Genomic DNA, 22,851 nt, shown 5'->3' with positions numbered 1-22,851 from the left:
TAGTTTTCTAGCTTTTTCCTCTTTTCTGACCTTATGCTTCAAGTTACCATTTGGGACATGCATTTGTACATATATTTGCTTGTAAATAGGAGTTTATTAAAGCCTCATATAAAAAAAAACAATAAGAACAATAATTGAACTCTGGTATCGGAATAGTATCAGTATCGACAGATATCCAAATTCAAGTATTGGAATCGGATCGGAAGTAAAGAAATGTGGATCGGTGCATCCTTAACTATCACTGCTATGTTGCTAAGAGACCTGTATTTTGAACCTCGAAATGATGATGATGAAGCCACTTTCTGTCAAACTTTCCGCCAATCAGCTAAATTGACAGTAATGTCAATTTAGCTGATTAGCTGAAGGAAAAAATATAAATATGTAAATAGTTTCTGTTGTTTGTTTGTTTCAGTGCCAATGTTTTTTCTGCCGAAAGCCAAGACTTGAGAGAATGATGTGCAGATGAGAAAAGGCTTGTTGATCTGTGTGTTATTTCTTGTTCTGGCGGGTCTTTATTCTGCTATTGATACATTCATTTTACATAATTTTAGCCTCATAATCTGACAGCTAAGGCCGTCCTGAAAACATAATGTCTGCATATTGACTAGGATTAAAAGGGTCGAGCTTATATATATATAAATATATATATATATGGAAATCTGACGTCTTCAACTGTTTTCAACTAAAATATATCAGATTGTACAGAAGCATCTGAATTACATTTGATTTTTATAAATATTTTCCTCTTTTATCTCTTTTAAAGAGGAATTAATGTGTATCATCACCTTCAGTCCAGGTGTGGCTTTCATTGGTTCCAGTTCAGAAACATGAATGAATCCTTCATTGTGTGTGCATGTTTGACAGCAGCAGAAACAGCGAGTGTGTACATGCTGCTAACATCTGATTGGTTCAGACAAGCAGCAGGTACATTGGGCTGGGAGCCAAGATTCTTGCAACACTGAGTCACATGGACTGATCATTATCTGCGAGCAGGGATCTGTATTGTATGCTAGCTCCGGCCCTTCCCCCTCCCTCAGATCTCCCTCTCTCTGCTCACACCCACACCAAAACAAACAGCGAGCAGAGCGGCAGCTCACAGCTCCTTCCAGGTAGGACGACACACCGATCCTTGCTCCAGCTGATCAAATTTTCATGCTTCTTTTCTTTATTTAGCAGCATGATTCTTTCCTTCACCATCTCTCTCTCTGTGAACTGAACCTTCCAGTGACTATAATAGACGTCTGTTCTGGGAGAGCGGCTGTAATTCCTCATTTCTTTTCCTGCTGGCTGGACGAGCAGATTCAGCTCCTCCACGTCTTAGATTGTTGGATTCATCTCAGCAGCTTCTGACTCTCAAATTTCTTTCTGACAGATGAGAAGGAGGACACAGTGTTGGGGAGTTTGCCACTGCTCAGTTTCCGGATCGGAAGAGTTGACCCTTCGGATAACGTCACCCGCAAATTTGCCTTTAAGGTCAGTAAGATGTTGATGGAGTGACGGGGTGAATGTGTACAAATGCTGTCTGGTTTGGGTGTTTGTCATGTTGTATCTCAGAGAAAAGCTTGGTGCAGCTCTTAACAGACGTGTTCAGAAACTCTGCAGCTGCCTGAATTTATTAGAGAAGCCTGCTCTCTGAGGCTCAGCTAGTTTTCAGCCGATTCCACAGCAGAATACTTAATGACCTTCTTCCAAATGCAGTCCTTCAGAGCAACATGATAACTTCCTGAACCTTGTGAAGGCCTGCAGACTGTATGCAGGAGTGTGTCGACGTGTTTATTATTCTCAGTGTGTGAAAATCAGCATTAAGATGGACACATGTGAATCTTTTTTTTCTTTTTAATGTCCTATTCATTTATAGAATCATTAGAAAGTAATAAGAAACCAAAACAGAAACAAACACACTCATATACATGTGACTTTATACAGTTATACAGTAATAACAAAAACATCCCCACAATTACACACTACTTTTCCAGAGAAACTGTTGGCAATATAAGCGATAGACCTGGGGACGCCGCAGATCTAGTGGAGTTTGAAGGGTTGAAATTATAAAATTAAGAGATTATGTGGAAGAATTGTTCCAGTAACCAAACTGTCTCATTACATTACTAAATTCACATTAAGGTACGACATCTGTAAGGGAAATACATTTGTGGGAAGAGAAGTGAGTGTGTGGGTTGTGTCCATGAAAAACAGCTAATTCTGCTGTTGATCCTTTGTTTGGAGCTTCTGGTACCTCAGAACCAGAGCCTGGACCCTGTTACAGTGGTTGGTCAGAAACGTGATATTTACCACTTCATTTAGATCTTTGGAAAATAATTTAAAGGGTTTCCTTTTCAGATCAGTAGGTGGCTGATGTTATGTTATGATGAGATCAAGATGCCTTTTCATCTCACCTTAGATCTGGTTGGATTGTAATCTGTGAAACCATCAGTATGAATTAAGGAATTTATTATTTGGAACATAAAAACAAACAAACAAACAAAAAAAAACAAAACAAAAATAAATAAATAAAGGGTAAAAAACAAAATAAATCAAATAGACAGCCATCTAATTGACATGTTAAACAGTAATGTTTTTCTCAATCACATTAAAAATAATTTACCATTTTAAGAATAAAAGGTAGTAGAAGGAAGTTAATGCTTATCTAGTCCTACCCCTATATAATTAACAATTACTCTCCACTCATTTACACAATATACTACATTCATATACACAATCTGTACATATCAATTCAATATACAGTACCTTGTTCTTATTTTATATGTGTAACTCAGTACTGTCAATTATCATTGTCAGCATCCAGAATATTTTACTCTACATTTGAACCATATGTTGCATTATAAGTTTTTGTTTTAAATGATTTTTGAACTGGTTTATAAGTGAGCATATTTTAAACTCCTCTTCCATCCTGAGTTGTAAATTTAACTAGATGAATAAACTGAAACAGATGGAAATTCAAAAAGATTTTTATGAAATGTTAAGTCGTTCTTGCTGATGTCGGGTTGATGTTCCTTTGTGAAACTTCTGCTAGATACCAAATTGTTTATATTTTTTTGGATGATTTGTTAGTCTTAACCAGATTTCTTTTAGGGGGGTCTGGGGGTGCTCGAGTAAACAAGCTTCAGTAATGTTTGGATTGACAGTAACTGGATGAGTTCAGTATCTGGACTCCGTGACCCTAGCAGGAGATAATCAGGAACCAGACCCAGTTTTATATAAACACACAAAGTAAATCGCACAAACAGAACTGGATTCTGTAGAATCAGCTGACGTGAGCAGTCACCTGTTACAGGTGTGTGTTGGAGTTGCGAATACATGAGATATTGAGAGTTGGTCTGCAGCTTCAGCCAGAGACAGTTCCTGTACACTTTATCTGCACTTTGAGAGCAAACAGTTCTTTCTGCTCAGTCAGGCTCAAAGTCCAGTTCATTCACCCAGAGTACAAATGCAAGAACAAACTAACAGTTCTTGAACTTTTCCCGTAAACAAAAAGTTGAATATTTCCTCTTGAAATGAAGATAAACCTTTCCCTGTTCTCATGAAGATTTAGAAGAAGGACTTTGTGGAGAAGTAGGCTCAGACTGACTGGTTCTTCTGAATTTAGGTTTACTGGATTCACACCGATAATTAGGTTTGTGAGGAGCTCAGAAGAACTTGATGATGCTCATCATGGAGAAAATTCAGCATCACTGCTGTATGAATGAGGACTGCTTGGTGAAGATCACTTTTTGCAATAATCTCAGAGAAAACTTCTGAAATTTTCATTCAAAGTGGTGACGGAAAGCTTTTGAAATTTAGTTTTTGTGATTGTGTATCAGAGTTTTTGTGGAGAGAACTGATGTTCTCTCAACACTGGCAACCTATCAAAGTGAATCCTGCCTCTAGCCCAGTAACTGCTGGGTTGGGCTTCAGCACCTATTTGATTATCCACCTGTCAATGATAGTTCTGTATGACAGTGATGGTCCCATGTGTCAGTAATGGTTTCGGCTGACTCCATTAAAATCATTCTGGGTTTTTACCCTCTGTCTTTGTGTCTTCCCTGTTGCCTTCTGTTTTAAATTAAATGTGCTCTCTGATGTTACACCGTCTCATCATCGTCTATATGTAGTTTAATTCTCTAGCTTTGTAATTTGTTCAGCCTTCCAAGCATTTTGTTGCTGTACAGACTGTAAAGTAAACAGATATTTGGATCGTATCAGAATGATATTGGCTGAATGACTGAAGTTAAATTAGGAAGAAAAACAGTTTGGTGCTGAATGGTTAAGCAGCAAACCTGCTGCGGTCCAGAGAGTCCAGCAGCACTCAGCAGACAGGAGGTCCAAATGACAGTAACAATACCAGAAGAACCTGTTCAGATTAAAACTTGGGAGTATTACTGACACTTTGTTGTGGTTGGGATTTGCTGTGAATGCTGACCAAATGAAGCACAGAGTTTTATTTGTGTCTTGTCTGATTAGACTGGTCCCCTCAGGGTGTCAGGGTGGGGCCCAGTCTTTGTGGTCCTGTCCCAGCATGCCTATCTCACAGCTATCTGTTGGTTTCCCTCCAGGTGACAGCCCAAACATATAAAAGTGCAGGAATGTACCTAAACGTTTAGCTGGTCCTATCTGCAGGAGATCTGCATGGATAAGGGGGGAGGTTTTCATTTAACTTGCTCATAAAAGACATTTAAAAACCAAAACATGTAGTTTACAGTTTTCTTTCATGTCTGTTGACATATTCTGTGGAGTGGAGGTGCAGACTGTGAACCATACAGGTGGTGAGAATTTGGTCAGTTTAAAACCAGCGGTATATTATTTATTTATTTTATTTATTTGTATTTTATGTCAAAATAAAATTTCAAACAAAAATTAACATTTAACACGTAAAATCAAAGCTTTTAAAGAAAAAAAAACGTACAGGATGAAGGTAAACACTTGTTTAAATGTACTTATTGTTTCACATGTTTTCATGTCTTCACTACATGCTGTTCTATAACTGAACCCCTTTTGTGAAGAAACTGTGAAGTATAGCATTTGTTTTCACAGCTGGTTTTTTTTAATATGCTTGGTCCTCTTAGACTATATTTACCCTCACCTAAATAGAAAAACTTTTAGATTCTGTTTGGCAATTGATCATTTTTAACTCTGAATATATTTTGAATAATTTTAAATTTGTCCAGGTCTTCAAATTTTTGTATTTTTAGTTTGAACAGTGAATTTGTTAGTTTTGTACTAGTGGATTTAGTAATTATTCTTTTGGCCTTTTTTGAAGAATAAATACTGAATTTATTGAAATCAAACTAACTTTTGAGTTTATAAAGTTCCTTTCCAACTGTATCCAAAAGCTCCTCCACACCAAAATAGATTTGTATCATGGGCAAACAATATTGTTTTTAACAAAATGGACACTTGTCGTATACTTTTAACATTTAAAATAGGGCTTGGCGATTAATCGATAAAATCGATAAATCGAATTTTCCATTTCTGGAGATTAATTTTTTTGAAAATCGGGATTTTTTTCCATAGTTAGTTAGCAGCAGACTTAGCCCTCCCTCCACACCAGAACGGTGTTTGTCTGACAGATTTTCATTAAAGTGACCCTTCACTCATGCCTGGGATTTAGCTGTGCGTATAACTGCAGTGAAAATGCTGCTCTCTATGAGATGCAGAAATCAACTTAACCCACAAACCCTAATTAAGAGACAACCTTCATCAGGGGAATTATTTCTGCAGTGGATCCTGTATGATAAGGATCCAGATGGAAAGAGACCACGGATGCATTGTGTCGCATTTTTCAATGTAAGATATGAAGTCGTTTATATGGTGGAAGAGCTATGACATTATATGCTTTATTTTTGCTAGCATTCATCTATATAAACAAATGAATTTTTTTAATAAGTTTATGTTTTGTAAAAGAAAAGGAAAAAAAATCGATTAAAATCGAAAATCGGATTTGGTTATAAAAAATCGGAGATTTTATTTTTAGGCCATATCGCCCAGCCCTAATTTAAAATGAATAATAATGGTCCCAAAACGGAAACTTGTGGGACTCCAAACCTTACTCTCAATGATTTTGATTTCACGTGATTTTTTTGTATTTACTTTTCTCTGTTATTTAGATAGCTTATTAGCCAGCTGAGTGCCCCTCCTCTCACCCCATACCTTTTTAAGTTTTATCAATAACTCATGTTCAGTTGTATCAAAAGCCCATTTTAAATTCCCAAAAATTCCCATGTCATACTCTTTCTTTCCAGTTACAGAAGTTATCTCTTAAACAGACCTGTCTGGTCAAAGTGGTAGCCTCTCTATTAAGTCCCAGTGATACTGTATTGACCCAGTGGTATCCATTCTGTCTGATCCTAATGGTACTCTTTTTGTCTGGTCCCATCGTTAACCCCTCTGTTTGGACCTAGTGGTACAACCTCTGTCTGATCCAATTGGTACTCCCCCTAACTGGACCCAGTGGTACTTCTTGTGTTTGGATCCATTGGTACTCTTTGTGCTTGGATCCAGTGGTACTCCTTGTGTCTGGTACCCTCTCCGGTGCAGGCATGACTAAAACTTAACACATCAGCTAACTGACAAATGTCTGCTCCTTAGAGCTGATGCTGTCAGCAGCTCATTGTTGAAACCTGTTCTACCATCAGATTTACAGACTCTGAAAGGTGTGGTTTTACACCAGGAGACATTTATAAAGATGGAACTTTATCCAGACTAAGGTTGGCGTACACACCTCTGAGTTTTAGCTTACATCTATGTGTGCAGGTTTAACCTGGTATCTCAGACACATTGATAGATAAATGGTGTTTTATTGTTCTGAGTCAGTGTGAGTCAGTGTCCCACCTGTGGGTGGGTTTTCATGTTGTGTCTGTGTAGTGGAGTTTATTCTCTCTTTTTCTGACAGCAAAGCTGAGAAGAAGTGTAAGATCGCTCAGTTTTTTGTCTTATTCCTGTTGGTTATACCACATTCATCACTCAACACAAAAACTCATCCAGAGCTCAAAATTGAACTGTTCTGAAAATGAAAACATGACCCGAATAATCTCAAAAATGTATGCAGTATGACAAACCAGAAAAGTCATCAATAGTTATAACAGTTATATCTGCTGGCAGGAATGATCTCCTGTAGTTTTCTGTATTCCAGCATGACCTGAAGAAGCCTCTGACTGAGCACACGCTAGTATAGTACCGTTGTGCAGCATTCCTGTCTGGACAAATCAGTCCCCCCAAACAGAACCAGAACTTCTGGATCAGTTTTTCCCATTTCAGCTATCTGAGTGGACATAAATGATATAGTCCAAGTGAGTCCAATTTATTATTCTATTGTGTTCATAAAAATTTGCCTAGTGAAGAAAAGGAAGAAAGGAAGGCGATTTGTGTACCAATGCAAAAATTTATCTTTGATACCATCCTCCATCCTGAGCTGCATGAGGAGACAGTGGAAAGGAAAACCTCCTTTTTAACAGGAAGGAAATCCTACATCGGAACCAGAAAGAATAACCTCCAAAGGAGCCAGAACCAGGAAGGAAAACCGCCACCAAAACCAGGATGAACAGCCATCTCCCTGCTGGACCGGTTGGGGGGTGGGGACAAGACAGATGGGTAAACAAGCAGCTATGACAGAGATCCCTGCTGAGAAAGAAGAAGTGAAACACAAATTAATGACAACAGGTGATTGGTTTCTCACCATCTCACAAACTGAATGTCCAGTTCACTGTATTCTGCTTCTTGTTCATATGGTACCATCTTTTTCTATCTAGGACACTGTAAAAACAGTAAGGCTAACCAAGGTGTTGCACAGTAAAAATAATAGAAACTCAGAAATAAAATCAAGACAATAAAATCAGAAACAAGTATAAGCACAACCAACAATGTGAGAAACAGAGACCAACAACCAAAAACAACTAAAATCAGATAAAAGAAAATACCAGACAACTAGAACTTGTTACATATTCTGTGAGAAGCGAAAACTTTGTTCTTGTCCTCGAGGGTACTACTCGAGAAGCTTTGTCTGTGATGGTGCAGCGATTACTGCAGGTGGTGGGGGAGTACCTGTGTCTTTATGTACAATGAACAATTGACCCAGTTATTTCATATTTAACAAAAACTTTGTCCATAGCGGGACGGGGTTTTGCACTTGGTGGTGTCTGTGTCTTTTAAAGCAACACGTGTTGAATACATTTTTCTACTTTCTCACCTCCTGAATCAGCTGTTCATTAAAATTATCTGTTCAACTTTGCACCAGCGAAAATGCAGAATTGACAGCTTTCCGCTTCACAATTCCCCACGTTAACCACACCAACCTCAAACTTCCAACTAATTATAAAATACTTCTCTAAGTTCTTGGTTTTTGCAGAGTATGTAACAGGCTTAACAGTCATTGTCATAACCTCTCTCTGGGTCGAAGGCCAAGGAACAAAAATGTGTTTTTAAATTAGATCTGAAAACAGAAATTAAGGGAGACTGTCTGATAAGCAGAAGAAGTTCGTTTCAAAGCTTAGAGCCAGGGACAGAAAAAGCTCCATCCCCTCAATGTTTCCTTTGTTGTTTTTGAACCACTAATCTCATCTGGTCAACTTACCTGAAGGAATCAGAAGGGCAATATGGCTGCAATAAGTCAGACAGATAAGAAGGAGCATGTGCATTAAAAGATTTATAACAAATAAAAACAACTTAAGATTGATTACCAAATGCTCCTGTGCTGATGACCACCATCTCAGACACAGCACAGGAACTCTTCTGACTCAGGCTGGTGTTAAAACAGTCCTGAAGAAGCCAGCGTAGTTGTTCTGTGCAGGTTTTCAGAACCTGTGGCTGACACCATCAGGACCTGCAGCTTAGGGGCAGCCGTAGCTCAAGAGGAAGAGCAGGGGTCCACCAACCGGAAAGTTGTGGACCGATTCCAGGCTTCCCTTGACTCCATGTCAAAGCCTCCTTGGGCAAGACACTGAGCCCACTTTGCCTCCTGATGTGCCTATTGGGGTACGAATGTGTGTGTGAATAAGTGAATGTGACATGTGACATGTAGTATAAAGTGCTTTGAGTGGTCATCATGACTGAAAAAGCGCTATGTAAGTACAGTCCATTTACCATTTACCATTTGTCCGGTTCAGTCTTTCCAGAGGTGAAGTTAGAGGAGGTTTAAGGAGACAGACAGGCTAGATGTGGAAGCAGAGGAGGTCTCAGGAGATGGACAGGCTAGACGTGGAGGCAGAGAAGGTCTCAGGAGAAGGACAGGCTAGACATGGAGGCAGAGGAGGTTTCAGGAGACTGACAGGGTAGACGTGGAGGCAGAGGAGGTCTCAGGAGACGGACAGGCTAGAGGTGGAGGCAGAGGAGGTCTCAGGAGACGGACAGGCTAGACGTGGAGGCAGAGGAGGTCTCAGGAGACGAACAGGCTAGAGGTGGAGGCAGAGGAGGTCTCAGGAGACAGACAGGGTAGCCGGGAGGCAGAGGAGGTCTCAGGAGACGGACAGGGTAGACGTGAAGGCAATGGAGGTCTCAGGAGAAGGACAGGCTAGAGGTGGAGGCAGAGGAGGTCTCAGGAGACGGACAGGCTGGAGGTGGAGGCAGAGGAGGTCTCAGGAGACGGACAGGGTAGCCGGGAGGCAGAGGAGGTCTCAGGAGACGGACAGGGTAGACGTGAAGGCAATGGAGGTCTCAGGAGACAGACAGGCTAGAGGTGGAGGCAGAGGAGGTCTCAGGAGACAGACAGGATAGATGTGAAGGCAGAGGAGGTCTCAGGAGACGGACAGGGTAGACGTGGAGGCAGAGGAGGTCTCAGGAGACGGACAGGCTAGACGTGGAGGCAGAGGAGGTCTCAGGAGACAGACAGGCTAGAGGTGGAGGCAGAGGAGGTCTCAGGAGACAGACAGGATAGATGTGAAGGCAGAGGAGGTCTCAGGAGACGGACAGGGTAGACGTGGAGGCAGAGGAGGTCTCAGGAGACGGACAGGCTAGACGTGGAGGCAGAGGAGGTCTCAGGAGAGCCGTTCCAGTACTTGTTTTTAGAACCCTTTCTCCTTCAACCACCAATGGTCTGGTTCTGTCACTGAAAAACTGGTGGTCCTCCAGCTCTCTGTGATCCCAGCTCCCACTTCTGAAGGACTTTTCATCAGCGAGGACAAAGGACTCACCTCAGAATGGTGCTCAAGGTTCATGAGTTTAGTTAGTCATTAATTTTTTTGACACACAAGCTTTTGTTTGACACACCCTGACAGGTCACTGAGCCAGCTTCCACTCCCTTCTCATCTCAGAAACTGACTTCATGAGGATAGTAGTACACATTTACACCAGTAATGGTAGTAAACGTGTGACCCAGGCAAAATGTTGTTGAAACTGCAATTACTTAAATTTCAGTTTGTTTTGGCAGTGTTGGTCTGTCTGTCTATTAGAAACTTAACTCCAAAAGATATGGACTGATTTTTATTAAATTTTGAAACCAGAAGAATTAAAGAAAGATGTTCTATGAAGTCAGTTTCTCTCAGAAGTCAGAGTTTCTCTCTCTGAAACACCGTGGAGGAGTATCATGATCTGGGATAGCTTACCAGATTCTTAAAGAAAAATGTTGTAAAGAAACATGATAAGATTCGTTTCTGGTTGGTGTGGAGTCCAGATTTCTTGTTGTTTTCTGTATCTGTGGACATGTTTTGTGTTTCGTCTGTGTTTTGCTCTTTTAAACATTTCTGATCCACATCTGATTCATTTCTATTTCTTTTCTTTCATTTTCTTTTTACATCTTTTTATCTTCCTTCCTTTTCTCCTTTTAACTCTTCATTAGTTTGTTTCTCATATTATTTCTAATCAGATTGTTGTTTGTTTTTTTTTTTTGCTAGTTTCCGCCTTCTGTCTAAGGAAATAAAAGAGTTAAATATTCTAGATGTTTCTGGGTTTGAGAGGAAGGTTGTGTTGATGTTAACCAATTTCCTCCATCTGTCTGACTCCTTCAGTGGATGAACAAAGAAAGGACAAAGAGGGAGGAGGCTGCACACACACACACACACACACACTCACCCTGCCTCTGTTGCTAGGCAACTGCTGCCTCTATCTATCCAGCTACATCAACCAATCACAGTATCTCCTGGAACTGCTGGAGGTGGAGCCAAGCAAGGCTCCACCGTGGAAGGAAGTGACTCCTGTTTATCAGTGACATCATTTCCTCTTGCTGCTGTTGTCCACACACACACACACAGAACAGTGTGTTTAGGGTTGGATTTATCATGCGTTCGGGAGAAATTATCTCAGAGTCGGTGGATCTAGATCACCCAGGATCAGTTAGACCCCCTCCGGTTCTTTACAGGTCAGATAGATGGATGGCTGATGCTACAGGGATACTCATAAATATGGTTTTTAAGCATCTAGAAGAGGTGAAGTCCTTTGTGTGATTATGTCAGGGTGTCAAACTCATTTGAGTTCAGGGTCCACCTTCAGTACAATCTGATCTCTAGTGGGTCGTACCACTAAAATAACAGCATGAAAACCTATAAAAAATAAAAAAACTCAAAATTATCTCTTTGTTTTAGCACAAAGAAGTACAAGTATATTATTAAGATGCTTACATTTAATGAACTATCATTTTAGAAATGATGTTGGTCCCACCTGTCAGTGTCTCGCTCATCAACATTTTAGTGTAATCTGAATTGTTTGTTTGTTTTTGCTCTTATGTATCCCATCTGTCTGCAAGTCTAGTTGTTCCTCGGGGATAAGATGCTTTGATCAGAAAGGGCTCTAGAGTGCCACCATTGTGGTTGCTTTGTTTAAAATTGTGACTTTACAAGCCCGGTGTATATCAGACATCCAGTACGGTGGAGGATGACACAGATAAACCAGATATTGGTTAGAGATGAAGAAAAATCATCTCATAGGAAGTTTTTTCATTAGGAAGAATCCAGTTCCACAGTTTTGTGATTCCTGATGGCTGTCATGACTCTGAGGAAACTATCCAGCAGTCAGTAAGACACGTTGATTCTCATGATGAATAAAACATGGAAGGAATTGCAGGACTTAACATGGAAATGGAATCAGTTGTAAAATATGGAATTTGCTCCTATGTGGGTGTGATCTATTATCTCCACCAGTTTAAGAGTTTTTCATGGCTCCTGAACCAAATAAAGATGAAGATCTGGATGCGAGTTGATTTCTGCAGACCCCCCCCCCCCATGTGTGAAGTCACCTGAACCTAAGGAGATCAAGTCTCTTCTAGAAGTTCAGCAGAGAATAACAGGCCGACAGAAACTCTGAGTATGTAGAGAAAATGAAAAAATCCAACATTACGCCGGTCTAGAGAAGCTGAAGAAGCTGCATGTGTTTGTGGTCAAGCATCAGGCTGAGAATATACTGGCTGATAAACCAGCAGGAGAAAACCAGAGCAGCCTCTATCAGACCAAAATAAAAAAAAATAAGTGTTGAAAATGAAACTTCTGTGGATAATTCTTATGGAAAAAATCAACATAAATCCAGAGGAGGGAAATTTTCTAGAAGCATGACAGTCTCATGATGTTTGGTTTGAGTCAGGTCATTTAAAAATGAGTTGGGTTTTTCTTTTAAATTTTTTTTTCTACTTGATATTTTTGCTTCAAATATAAACATTTTCCTAAACCTCCGTCACTATAATTTGACCCTTATAAATCCACTAGATGTTCAGTGCCCCCCAGTGCTATTTCTATTATTGTCAAGCAGTTTCTCAGGAACAGTAGTGTGTAACTCTGTGGGGTACATTGTGATGGACTACCCCTTAAATGATCTTCAGAAGTTTTCCAGGCATTCATATCCAGTCCAGGAGTTTCTTAATCCAGCCACAAAATGCAGTGTTTATTTAGAGACTCTATATGGTAAATCCACAATGAGTGATCCATGATAACACCATTATTTATCACTTTTTCATAATATAATAAGATCACTATCACTACTATGTTGCTAAGAGACCTCTATTTAGACCTGTAATTATGATGAAGCCACTTCCTGTCAAACTTTCCATCAATCAGATAGTTTGAATTGACGGTAATGTGCAATTAGGAGCAGCCAAAGATCAACGAGTGAGCAGAAGGTTCTTTGTCTGTTGGAGCAGAACAAAAATAATGTTCCTCTATGGCTGGAATAAAGCCAAGAAGATGTTTTGATGCACAGTGGGGCCAAAACAAGTTGAGTTGGAGTTGGTTTTGTGAGGATAGCAGGTAAATAGTAGCATAAATAACTGTAAATAGCAGAAAACAGCTTTAAGAAAAAAGGTGTAAATATGTGAACAGTTTTTGTTGTGTGTTTGTTTCAATTCCAATATTTTTTCTCCTGAAAGCCAAGACTTGAGAGAATGATGTGCAGATGAGGAAAGGCTTGGTCACTGTTGATCTGTCTTATTTCTACAAAGTACTGTTAAGAGACATCGCTGTATATTGTCACTCAGTGTCAGATTCATAGTTTGATGTTGTGATGTTATTAAAGTCTACCTCAGCAGTGATGTTTCATCTGCCCTCTCCTTCCTCACCGTCTGACCTCCCCATCATCACTCCATGAGCTCTGCTGGTCCTCGCTGCCACAGTACGTAGGAAGTTCCTGCTCTACTGCATGTGTCTGCTGCATGTCTGCATGCTACCTGGAGACGGGTCCAGCCCAGTCTGAGTGTGTTTAGGTTGTTCAGCCATCCTGGAGGGGTGATGGTGGTTCTTCACCTCTTTCTTCAGGATGTAGTTTAGTCTATGAGGAACATTAATCTGGGAACACAGGCATCTTGTTCACATGGACATCTCTGAGCTGCTGCTGATGAAGATAACTTATTGATCTTCTTGTTTGACCCGCAGGTGTGCTCGGAGGAAGAGGGTGAGGATGGTGGGTTGAAGGATCCTCTCGTGTCTTGCATGCAGGCGAAGCACACCGGGACCAGAACATATTACTTCAGCACAGACAGCCATGAGGAGCAGGAAGACTGGATCAGAGCCATGAGTGAAGCTGCAGAGGTCACTGACCAGACAGCTCTGAGGTGATTATCTTTCACACACACACACACACACACACAGCTACCCAAAAGGTCCTGTCTGTGCTCTGAGTCACTGTGGACTTTGCTGCCATCTGGTGGTTGAACATCAGATTAGATGATTTGAGGTCAGCAGGAAAATGTACTCACGTGTGTTAAGTACAAGAAGTGAGAGAACCACCAACCTGTAAATACTGATGAGGATTGACAACATCCACTAAATGAAGATTGAAAATGAAGTGAATGAAAAACACTGAATTAATCCCAGAAGAAAAATGTAATATTGTAGTAGTTGTAATAATATTTAATTAACAGATGATGCCTTGCTCCAGAGGCTTATATCTCTGGCAGAAATGATTTTTTTCTGTTCCAGCAGACCTGAAGAAACCTCTGACTGAACACACTCTGTTGTTTCCTCACTGTGTTGTGTAAAGGAGGTGAAGAGTTGTCCATCATATTCAGCAGCTTGTGCAGCATTCTTCTCTGGACAGTCAGCCCCAGGAGCTCCAGATCAATCTCCAGAACAGAACCAGAACTTCTGGGTGATTTTGTTCATCTTATGTGTGTGGCACCAATTCACAACAACAATTATCTCAGGGTACTTTAATGATATAGTCCTTTCTAATCCATAATAATGATGGATTAAATTTCAAGAGGGCTCAAAGGTACTTGAAGCACTTTACAGTGAATCCATTATTCATTCACTGCTAATTCAAGCTTGTTGATGGTTACATACATGCATTGCTACAGCTGTCCTAGGGCAGACTGACAGAAACGTGGCAGCCAATCCACACCAACAGCCTGTCTGACCACCAAAACCTTATACACCATTGATGCCAACGCTGGAGGCAAAGAGGGTAAACTGTCTTGCCCAACAAGTGGGATTTAAACCACCAACCTCCCAGTTATTAGATGTCTGCTGTACCATGTGAGCACCAATTCACAACAGTCATTTCAGACATTATCTTTTTAAAGCAATTCATTATGATCCAATTAAAACAAATCATCGTATGATCCACATTAGTAACTGTGCTCATATAAACCAATTCATAAAAATAATGACCTAACTAAGGAAACCAGCGGATCCTCCATCTTGAGCTGGGCAAGAAGACAATAGAGAAGAATTATCCAAAAAAACCAGCACTAGGAAGGAAAATCTCCATCAGAACCAGTAAGGACAACATCTGCCTGGACTGGATGGAGAGGACATGAAGGAGGGGTCAACAAGCACCATGTCTCTAAGCCAGGGAGACTTACTGAGAAAGAAAAATAGAAACACAAGTCAATGGCAGCAGGGAAACAACATCTCGCAAACTGACTGACCAGTTCTCTGTGCTCGGCTTCTTATCCAACGCTGATACTCCCCACAACTGCAGAGTAATCAGAGTATTTCTGCAGATGACTGCACTCAGAGTTGTATTGGAAGTCTGAGGTGTACAGTGTGAAGAGAAATAGTGAGTACAGTCTCTTGTGGTGCTCCAGGGCTGCTGACCACCATCTCAGACATACAACACTGGAGCTCTTTTCTGACTCAGGCTGGTGTTGAAAAGGTAGTGAAGAATCCAACATAGTTGTTCTGAGCTGGTTTTCAGAACCCAGGGGCTGATACCATCTGGACCTGAGCCTTGTTCCGGTTCAGTCTCTCTAGTTGCTTCTTGACCTGACTGCAGGAGACAGACGTGCTAGAGGTAGAAGCAGAGGAGGGCTCAGCCTGTTCTGATGTGGAGGGAGATGAGGTTGTGTTAAGGTCCATGACTGAGTAGCAAAGTGACAGAGGGGAGGTGTGACAGGGAAGCTATGGGCTCATAGAGGGTCTTGCTGGACTTTGTTCTGAGCTGAACCTACTGAAGAACATGTTCAGTTCATTAGCTCTGTCCAGACTTCCATCATTCTGAAGCTGGTGATCTTTTTCATCCCTCACGTCCCTTTTATTAAAATAGTAACGCAGCTGACAGGGTGATTAAAACACAGCACTGAGATTTATCAAACATCACTGGTGGTAAAATAATCTTAGAAAAGAAACAAAATCATTTCTAGATGTTCAGATATTCTGTTTCCCTTTAATGTTACAGAACCACTGAAGACCGTTTAAACAGCATGGAGACAAAGAGCCCTGACCCACAAGCACACAGCAATCTGAATGGGGTGAAGGGCTCTCAAACAAGTCCAGCCTACACCCTCAGCTCCCATCAGGAGGGAAGGAAGAGCAGCAGAAAGCCAGGAGGAGCTGCAGAAGATGAGGGAGGAGCTCCTTTGGCTGACCACATTCCCGAACCTAACCACAACATTGATGACTGGAGTAGCTGTGGTGGTCCCAGCACCAAGACCCAAAACAACAACGACAAGGCACCATCCTCCAGGAGCTCCAGTGGACACCGTGGCTCATCACACGACCCCAAAGATCAGCAGGAGAATGTGGTGCTAAGGAGGGGATTTGTACCGAGGACCACACCAGAGAGGGTGGCCCAGAGAAAGACCTCTATGGCTCAGCTGCAGCAGTGGGTCAACCTGCGGAGGGGCGTGGCCTCTCAGGAAGACATCAACAGGTATGTAAGTCAGTCTGCTGCACTCAGGTCATCTTCTATGTGCCATCACATCACTGCTGCAGGATACTTTCTGTCAGACAGGAGAATGTCATCTTTCCCACACAGGAAGTGATCTCACAGAAAGCAGGAAGTAATTGACAGACAGCAGGAAGTTATCTCATTCTTGGTTTCCTGTCCTTCCAGCCCAGCTCATTACTACCCGGTGAGCAGAGGGGCCCCGGCCGACTACTACAGGCACTCCGGTGGCTCCCAGTACGTGGAGGAGTTTCCTCTGTATCCCCCAGGAGTCCGGCCGGAGAGCATCTGCTCCGTTTCTCCAGTGGGGGCTTATGATCGACACTGGACTGTGGAGCGGCGCTCACTGAGGGATGGGCCACAGTTGCTCAGGGACCCCTGGGGGCCACCACAATATGGTGGGATGGAAACACAGATGAGGCGCTTGTCCATCCAGCCACGCTCCAGGTCGGTGCCCAGGTCACCATCCTTGTCGTCGGGGGGACCGTACTCCCCGGTTCCACCCAGCTTTGCCTCTCCAGCTCGATCACCGTCCGGATACTTTGAGCGGTTCCCTGGCAGAATGAGGGAGGACGTCATCTACGCAGACCCCTTCACCTATAGCCTCAGAAGGTCCATCAGCTCTCCAAAGGTTAGAGAAAACCAAAAACTCTTTGAAATTTCTAGTACTATTATTAAAATTTATATCTATGAAGACTGGAGCTGAAAGTGAAAATAAGATGTTCTGGGTTCTTCAAGTGGAACCATCTTCATCACCAAACTTTCACTCATTCATGCCTCCTTCAGTCCCTTCCTCCTTTCCTCCTGACCTTCCTTCTCTCTTCAGTATGTCTACCCTGGTGACAGGAGGTCCTTGAGTCAGGGGCTCTACCACCACAGCTACCCTGTGTCCCCCTCCATGCACATGAAAACGGTATGTTCTGTCACACATGTCCGATTCGTAGACCAGACCAACATCTGCACTAGGTTCCCTTCATTTCTCTGTTCAGCTTTCACTGCTGTACTAACCCATCATGAGCGTTCTGTGTGCAGGTGAGACTGACGGATGCTGGTTAGTGTGAATGAGAGAAAATGACAGACCAACAGACAGGATCCAGACAGACACACAGATAGTCTGTCTTGTGTCTTAGTCCTTATGTTTACATGTTAGCTGCAGCATCAGTCAGCCTACTTTCTGCAGGCTAAGATTTCCTTTCCAGGCTATGATCATGTGACCTGTCATCGTGTGGCCTGGATTAGAAACAAGAAGACTGATTGATGAAGCTGCTAGTCATGGAGTGTGTAATGAGTGTGTTTCAGTGAAGCTGTGGTCTTCTGTGTGTTCAGTTTGTATTTGTGTGATTTCCATGTCTGTCCATGCTGCTGGTACAGGAGGACATGTTGGACCTTCAGCTCCAACGAAACCTGGACTACCTTGACCAGCAGGTAGGAGGACTCTTTCAGCCATGCTGTGTTTGTCCAACATTGTCTCTCCGATGTTCCTTCCCTTCTTTGTTACCTCTTCACCATCCTTCTCCCTCCTGATGATGCTCACCTGTGAATAAACCTGATTAACTTTCCAACAGCGACGTTAGTGTTCAGTCATCCAGAGCTCAGATCACTCATCACTCTTTAAGAGCAAAGCATGTAAGCACCTGACATGATCTGAGACAGCCCAGATTGCAGACATGTCCGGGTTACTTTTGGCACTTATGACTTAGTTATGGCACTGGAAAGTGATGTGTGGGTCAGAAGTGGACCAGATGTCAGTTGCCAGTCTGGCTTGGATTATAGCAAGTCTCCTGTGGGCCACATGTGGTCTAGATGTCAGTTGTTGGCTTGGAAATGGATTACAGTGAGTATGTTGTGGGCCAGAAATGGTCCTAACATGAGACGCCTGCCTGGACATAGATTATGGTAATTTCCTTGTGGGCCACATGTGGTGGTTATGTGGCTGAGTTTTGGCAGCTCCACATAAATTTATTTAACGCTGTACGTCATGGCCAAATTTGGGCCAAACATATTTTGCTGTGAACACGAGCTGTCACAAACACACAACATAGCAATCATGGTATCACACCATCATATTCTTCTATCATAACTTAAGATCATTCAGTCCACCAGTTCAGCACTGGCTGGAAGAGACCCGACTGCAGAAAGTCTACCCTGTTTCAGTGTGAAGACTTAACAAACATGATCTGGGGCTTGATCTATGAAGGCTGCGTAGGTATCAAAATGTTGCACGCACACGTCGGGATGTACGAAAAAAAATCTTTGCTCAGATATGTATGCCCATGAGAATATGCAAACTCTTGTTATTACTACAAATGACTGAAACACTCCTTTATACAAGTAAGCTAAGCTAAGCTAAGTTTCCACTTTATCTTAAATGTGTTGGCAGGAAGTCAGAAAGTTTATCTGATGATAGTGCATTCCTTCTTTTTATATTAATTTTGATTTTGGACTGTTTTTTCTTCATTTGGACCACGATGGTACTATGTGATGTTCTGATCCAGCTGCATTTGTCTGTGATGGAGAGGTGATTGTTGGCGACTTGCAGCAGTTTTGGCTGTTTGTTTCTTTCTTATTGCCGTTTGTAACAGACCACAGTGGACTGTGTACGTTTTTATCAATCATAAACAACTCTTGATCCCACTTCAGAGCTCCATGTTTAGAGACCACAGCATTATCCACAGAGTGTCGATCATCAACTCAAATAAAAATTTATATTTCATAGTTATCATACGGCAACAATGACAGAAGAGTAAAGACAGCCACACTCTAGTTACTGTCTGATTAATGATTTCACATCAGTTAACACAAAAACTGTGTAATCAAACCAAACAAGCACTAAAGGAGAGTAACACTGATTACTGCATTATACCTGCAAAACTATTGTTTTTATTAGTATAAGTTTAAATAATAAACACATTAATTTAACACATTTAAACTCTATTAGTCTACTGAATACACACACAGCATGCTGGGAAGCTCTGCCTAGCTATATTTAACATGCTACAAGTTTGTGTAAGCTATTTTATAATTTCTCCACATCTGATTCAACTACATCAGTTTCATATTCTGTTAAATTATTCTCCTTTTTAGACGTTTCTTGTCTGTTTCTTATTTTTATTTGGACCAAAGGTGAGAGAATGCCATGTATTGTATTTAGTTAGTGGTGTACTCACTTTTGTTGCCAGCAGTTTAGAAATAAATGGCTGTATGCTGAGTTACATTGAGGGGAATGTAGATTTACTCGATTAAACGAGCTGGACACAGACTACTTTACATTGTGTCAAAATGTCTTTTCTGCAGTGTTGTCCCATGGACAGATATAATTAAGTATTGACAGAAATGTGAGGGGTGTACTCACTTTTTTGTGAGACACTGTATCTAAGAGGAAAGTTTTAATACTAATCCAAAAGGTAGAGAGGGCCAAACTGGAAACTGGTTCAACAGAGGGGTCTTATAACTAAAGGTTCTGCTTCCCGTTCTACTTTTAGAACCTCTAGGAACCACAAATAAACCTGCAGTCTGAGAGTGAAGTGCTCTGTTGGGAAAATCTGAAGAACAAAACTGGAGAAATATCATCTGCTGATAATTCTTATCAAAACCCTTGCTGCAGATGTTCTAACCTTTCTGTGTCATACAGGAGCCGCTGATCAATACCCCGATAAAAACACATCTGTAAATGATAGGACAGAACGAGGGTGTTTTATTTACATTCCCACGTAATCAGTAATTCTCATGTCACACACACATAAAGCACGGACTCAGTTAGTCCTGCACCTGTCAGACATTGGAACATGTCTCTAGAACTTTCTGTGATGTTGCTGCCCTCTCATTGGTCTGATTGATCACAGACTGAGGTTTCCTTTCTTCCACAGGTTCCTCCCTTCCATGACGTCTACAGCAGAGAGCTACATCCCACCTTGAAGCTGAATGAGATTGAAACTAGTGTAAGAGACTCCAGAAATGTTGTCCTCCACAGCAGTGTAAGGCCAGAGGTATATTTGTCATCTGAACACACCCTTCCTCCAGCCCTCTGGTGGCCCTTTGGCATCCCTGTGCAGGTTTCCGGCTCAGTATATAAGAACTTTGCTGAGTTAGATATGGTACCAACTTCAGCTCCACCAAAACACCTGGAATCAAGACTGAGGGAAATCTGAACCCAGACACCTACGTCCTGATGGCTCCACCCGATCTGTATCATTATCTGGGGACCTTCCTTCTCTTTGGTTTAGTTCTTGTTAGATCTCTGTCTCTAGGGTTTTCTGATCAGTCTGTTTCTGTGTTATTGTTGTTTTGTTTAGGATCGTTTATCCCCTGCTGGGTTCTGTTAACTTACTATTACACCTGCTTCTTGGTTACTGATCACCACACCTGCTCCGTGTTCCCTCATCAGTAAATCTTTTCCCCGGTTTTGCGGTCGCCTTAGTGTCCGTAGTCTTTGGTGTCAGTTGGACAGTTTGTCCTTCTTTCTGGTGTTTCCACTTAAGTTTTCATTGTTTCTATTCAATTTCACGTCCCACAATCCAACACTTGGGTCCAACTCCTTGCCTCAGGATGATGGCGTGTCTTGGTGGCTCTCACCAGGCTAGAGGCATCACTGCAGTTAGGCACGGTGATGGCAGCACCATGTTACCATGCATCTCAGCAGCAGGGTCAGGGACAATGTGACGTTTGTGTCTCTGTGATTGCCATGGTGACACACGTGGTGTTAAATGTGTGGCTGCGTCACACTGAAACATGAAAGCATCAGCAGGTGGAGGCTGACTCAGAAGGTCTTCAGGTGGTCTTCAGATCCCTCTGGTCTCACCCTGCATAGATGTAGTCACACTGTTGTGCTGTTTTGTTTTTTTTCTGAAACACATGAGCTGACGTTGTCGTTGTGCAATACAGAAACTTTTGGGTCGACTGTGTGAACAGAGCCGAACTTTGAAAGACCACGAGGCTGCAGTTCACCGACTGAGGATGGACAAGGTATGTCGTGCCCCAGAGCTCTGGCTATACTTAGTGTAGTTAACCTGTTAACTTGTTAATCTGCTAACCTAATAATCTGTGGCGCTTCAGAGATCCAGATTTTGGATCCAGTTATTAACCAATAAAGCTCCACTGGATCTCTGGTGCCTTTAAAGCGCTATCACTTATATCAGGGCTATTCAACTCAGTCCTACAAGGGCAGGAGTCTGCAGGTTTTCCATGTGTTCCTGCTCCAACACACCTGACTTAGATTAATGAGTCATTGTGCCGAACTAGATATGATGTTTCATTTTCTGTTGTGAATAAATTATTTGCTTATGAAATCTGTGCAGTCCAAACATGACAACACATCAGAATCAACACCAGTTGAACTGAATCTTTCCCAGTTTCACTTTCTTCTTGCTCTGACTCTTCCCAGGACAGCCTAGAGGAGGCACTGGTGGCAACTCATCAGGAGATGGAGCTCTACCACAACCAGCCTTTAATCCTGGAAAAACTGCAGTTTAAGAAGGAGACCCAGCAGAACCAGCTCATCAACATCAGAGGGGAGCTTTCCCAGGCCTCCAGTGTAAGACCAGCTTCCCATCTGGTCCCGCTGCACCTTTACAAATCTTTAAGATGAATCTCTGAGTGAGACTGTTGGACTTGTTCTTCTGTCAGGCTTTAACCACCATTCGGATGGAGTTTGAAGCGCTGGAGGATGAGGCCAATGCCATCCATGGAGACCTGTGGGAGCAACTGAATGCTGGAGGGCAGGTAACAAGATGCCTCCGTACATGTGGACAGTAAATTGGAAAGGGGCAGTTCATTATAAGTCAGATTCTTCTGGAAACCAAACGTGAACACACTGAATGATGATGATGAAGATGGAAACCTGTCCACATCTTCATCTCTGAACAGATGAACTCCTGTTAAAATGAGTCTGCTGTTGTTCCAAAAATAAACTACAATTAAATATTAAATAAATCCTCAACAATAAATAATAAATGAACAATATAAAAATTAATACATAGATAAAAGTAAATTGATAGAACTAAGTTAATTATTTAAATCATTAAAATAAGAAGAAATCAATTAAAAAACAGAAGCATTTTGTCGAGGTTAACCAGACCAGGGGTCTCTTTTATAAACATGGCGTACGCAGTGTTATCCGTACTGTGGCTTGTAGGGAGCCAAAACTTTTCCATAAACATCTTTTAATATTAAAAAGCATTTAATACCATTAATGTTATAGCTGATGAACTGAAAGAAATTAGAGCTGTAAAGAGCAACACGGGGACAGTTATGTGTGACATGCCCAACATTAGAGCCATTGGGAATAATGTTCACAAATTGTCTCTATTTTAATGAATAAAAGTAAGGCTGTATGTTGTTTAT

General features: G+C 41.7%; 1 protein-coding gene across 9 annotated transcripts in view; it reads left to right on the top strand.

Moving 5' to 3' along the window:
• plekha6 (pleckstrin homology domain containing, family A member 6) overlaps positions 1–22,851 on the top strand; it is a 45,333-nt gene that overhangs the window by 8,730 nt on the left and 13,752 nt on the right. For 3 of the 9 annotated variants that reach the window (XM_041980259.1, XM_041980258.1, XM_041980263.1), the window contains 10 exons: positions 1,373–1,473; positions 13,779–13,957; positions 16,024–16,497; positions 16,681–17,143; positions 17,339–17,425; positions 17,884–17,937; positions 20,379–20,450; positions 21,394–21,474; positions 21,893–22,042; positions 22,135–22,230. In XM_041980259.1, coding sequence (XP_041836193.1) covers positions 1,373–1,473; positions 13,779–13,957; positions 16,024–16,497; positions 16,681–17,143; positions 17,339–17,425; positions 17,884–17,937; positions 20,379–20,450; positions 21,394–21,474; positions 21,893–22,042; positions 22,135–22,230 — 1,757 coding nt within the window. Of the gene's footprint in view, positions 1–991; positions 1,110–1,372; positions 1,474–13,429; positions 13,519–13,546; positions 13,677–13,778; positions 13,958–16,023; positions 16,498–16,680; positions 17,144–17,338; positions 17,426–17,883; positions 17,938–20,378; positions 20,451–21,393; positions 21,475–21,892; positions 22,043–22,134; positions 22,231–22,851 lie in introns of those variants that run through there. The other 6 variants (XM_041980264.1, XM_041980262.1, XM_041980261.1 and 3 more) reach the window with 6 other exon arrangements.

Source organism: Melanotaenia boesemani, chromosome 3, assembly GCF_017639745.1.
Source record: "Melanotaenia boesemani isolate fMelBoe1 chromosome 3, fMelBoe1.pri, whole genome shotgun sequence".
NCBI classification, from domain to species: domain Eukaryota; kingdom Metazoa; phylum Chordata; class Actinopteri; order Atheriniformes; family Melanotaeniidae; genus Melanotaenia; species Melanotaenia boesemani.
Note: the sequence above shows the minus strand (reverse complement) of the source record. Positions and strands in the feature narration are given on the sequence as shown.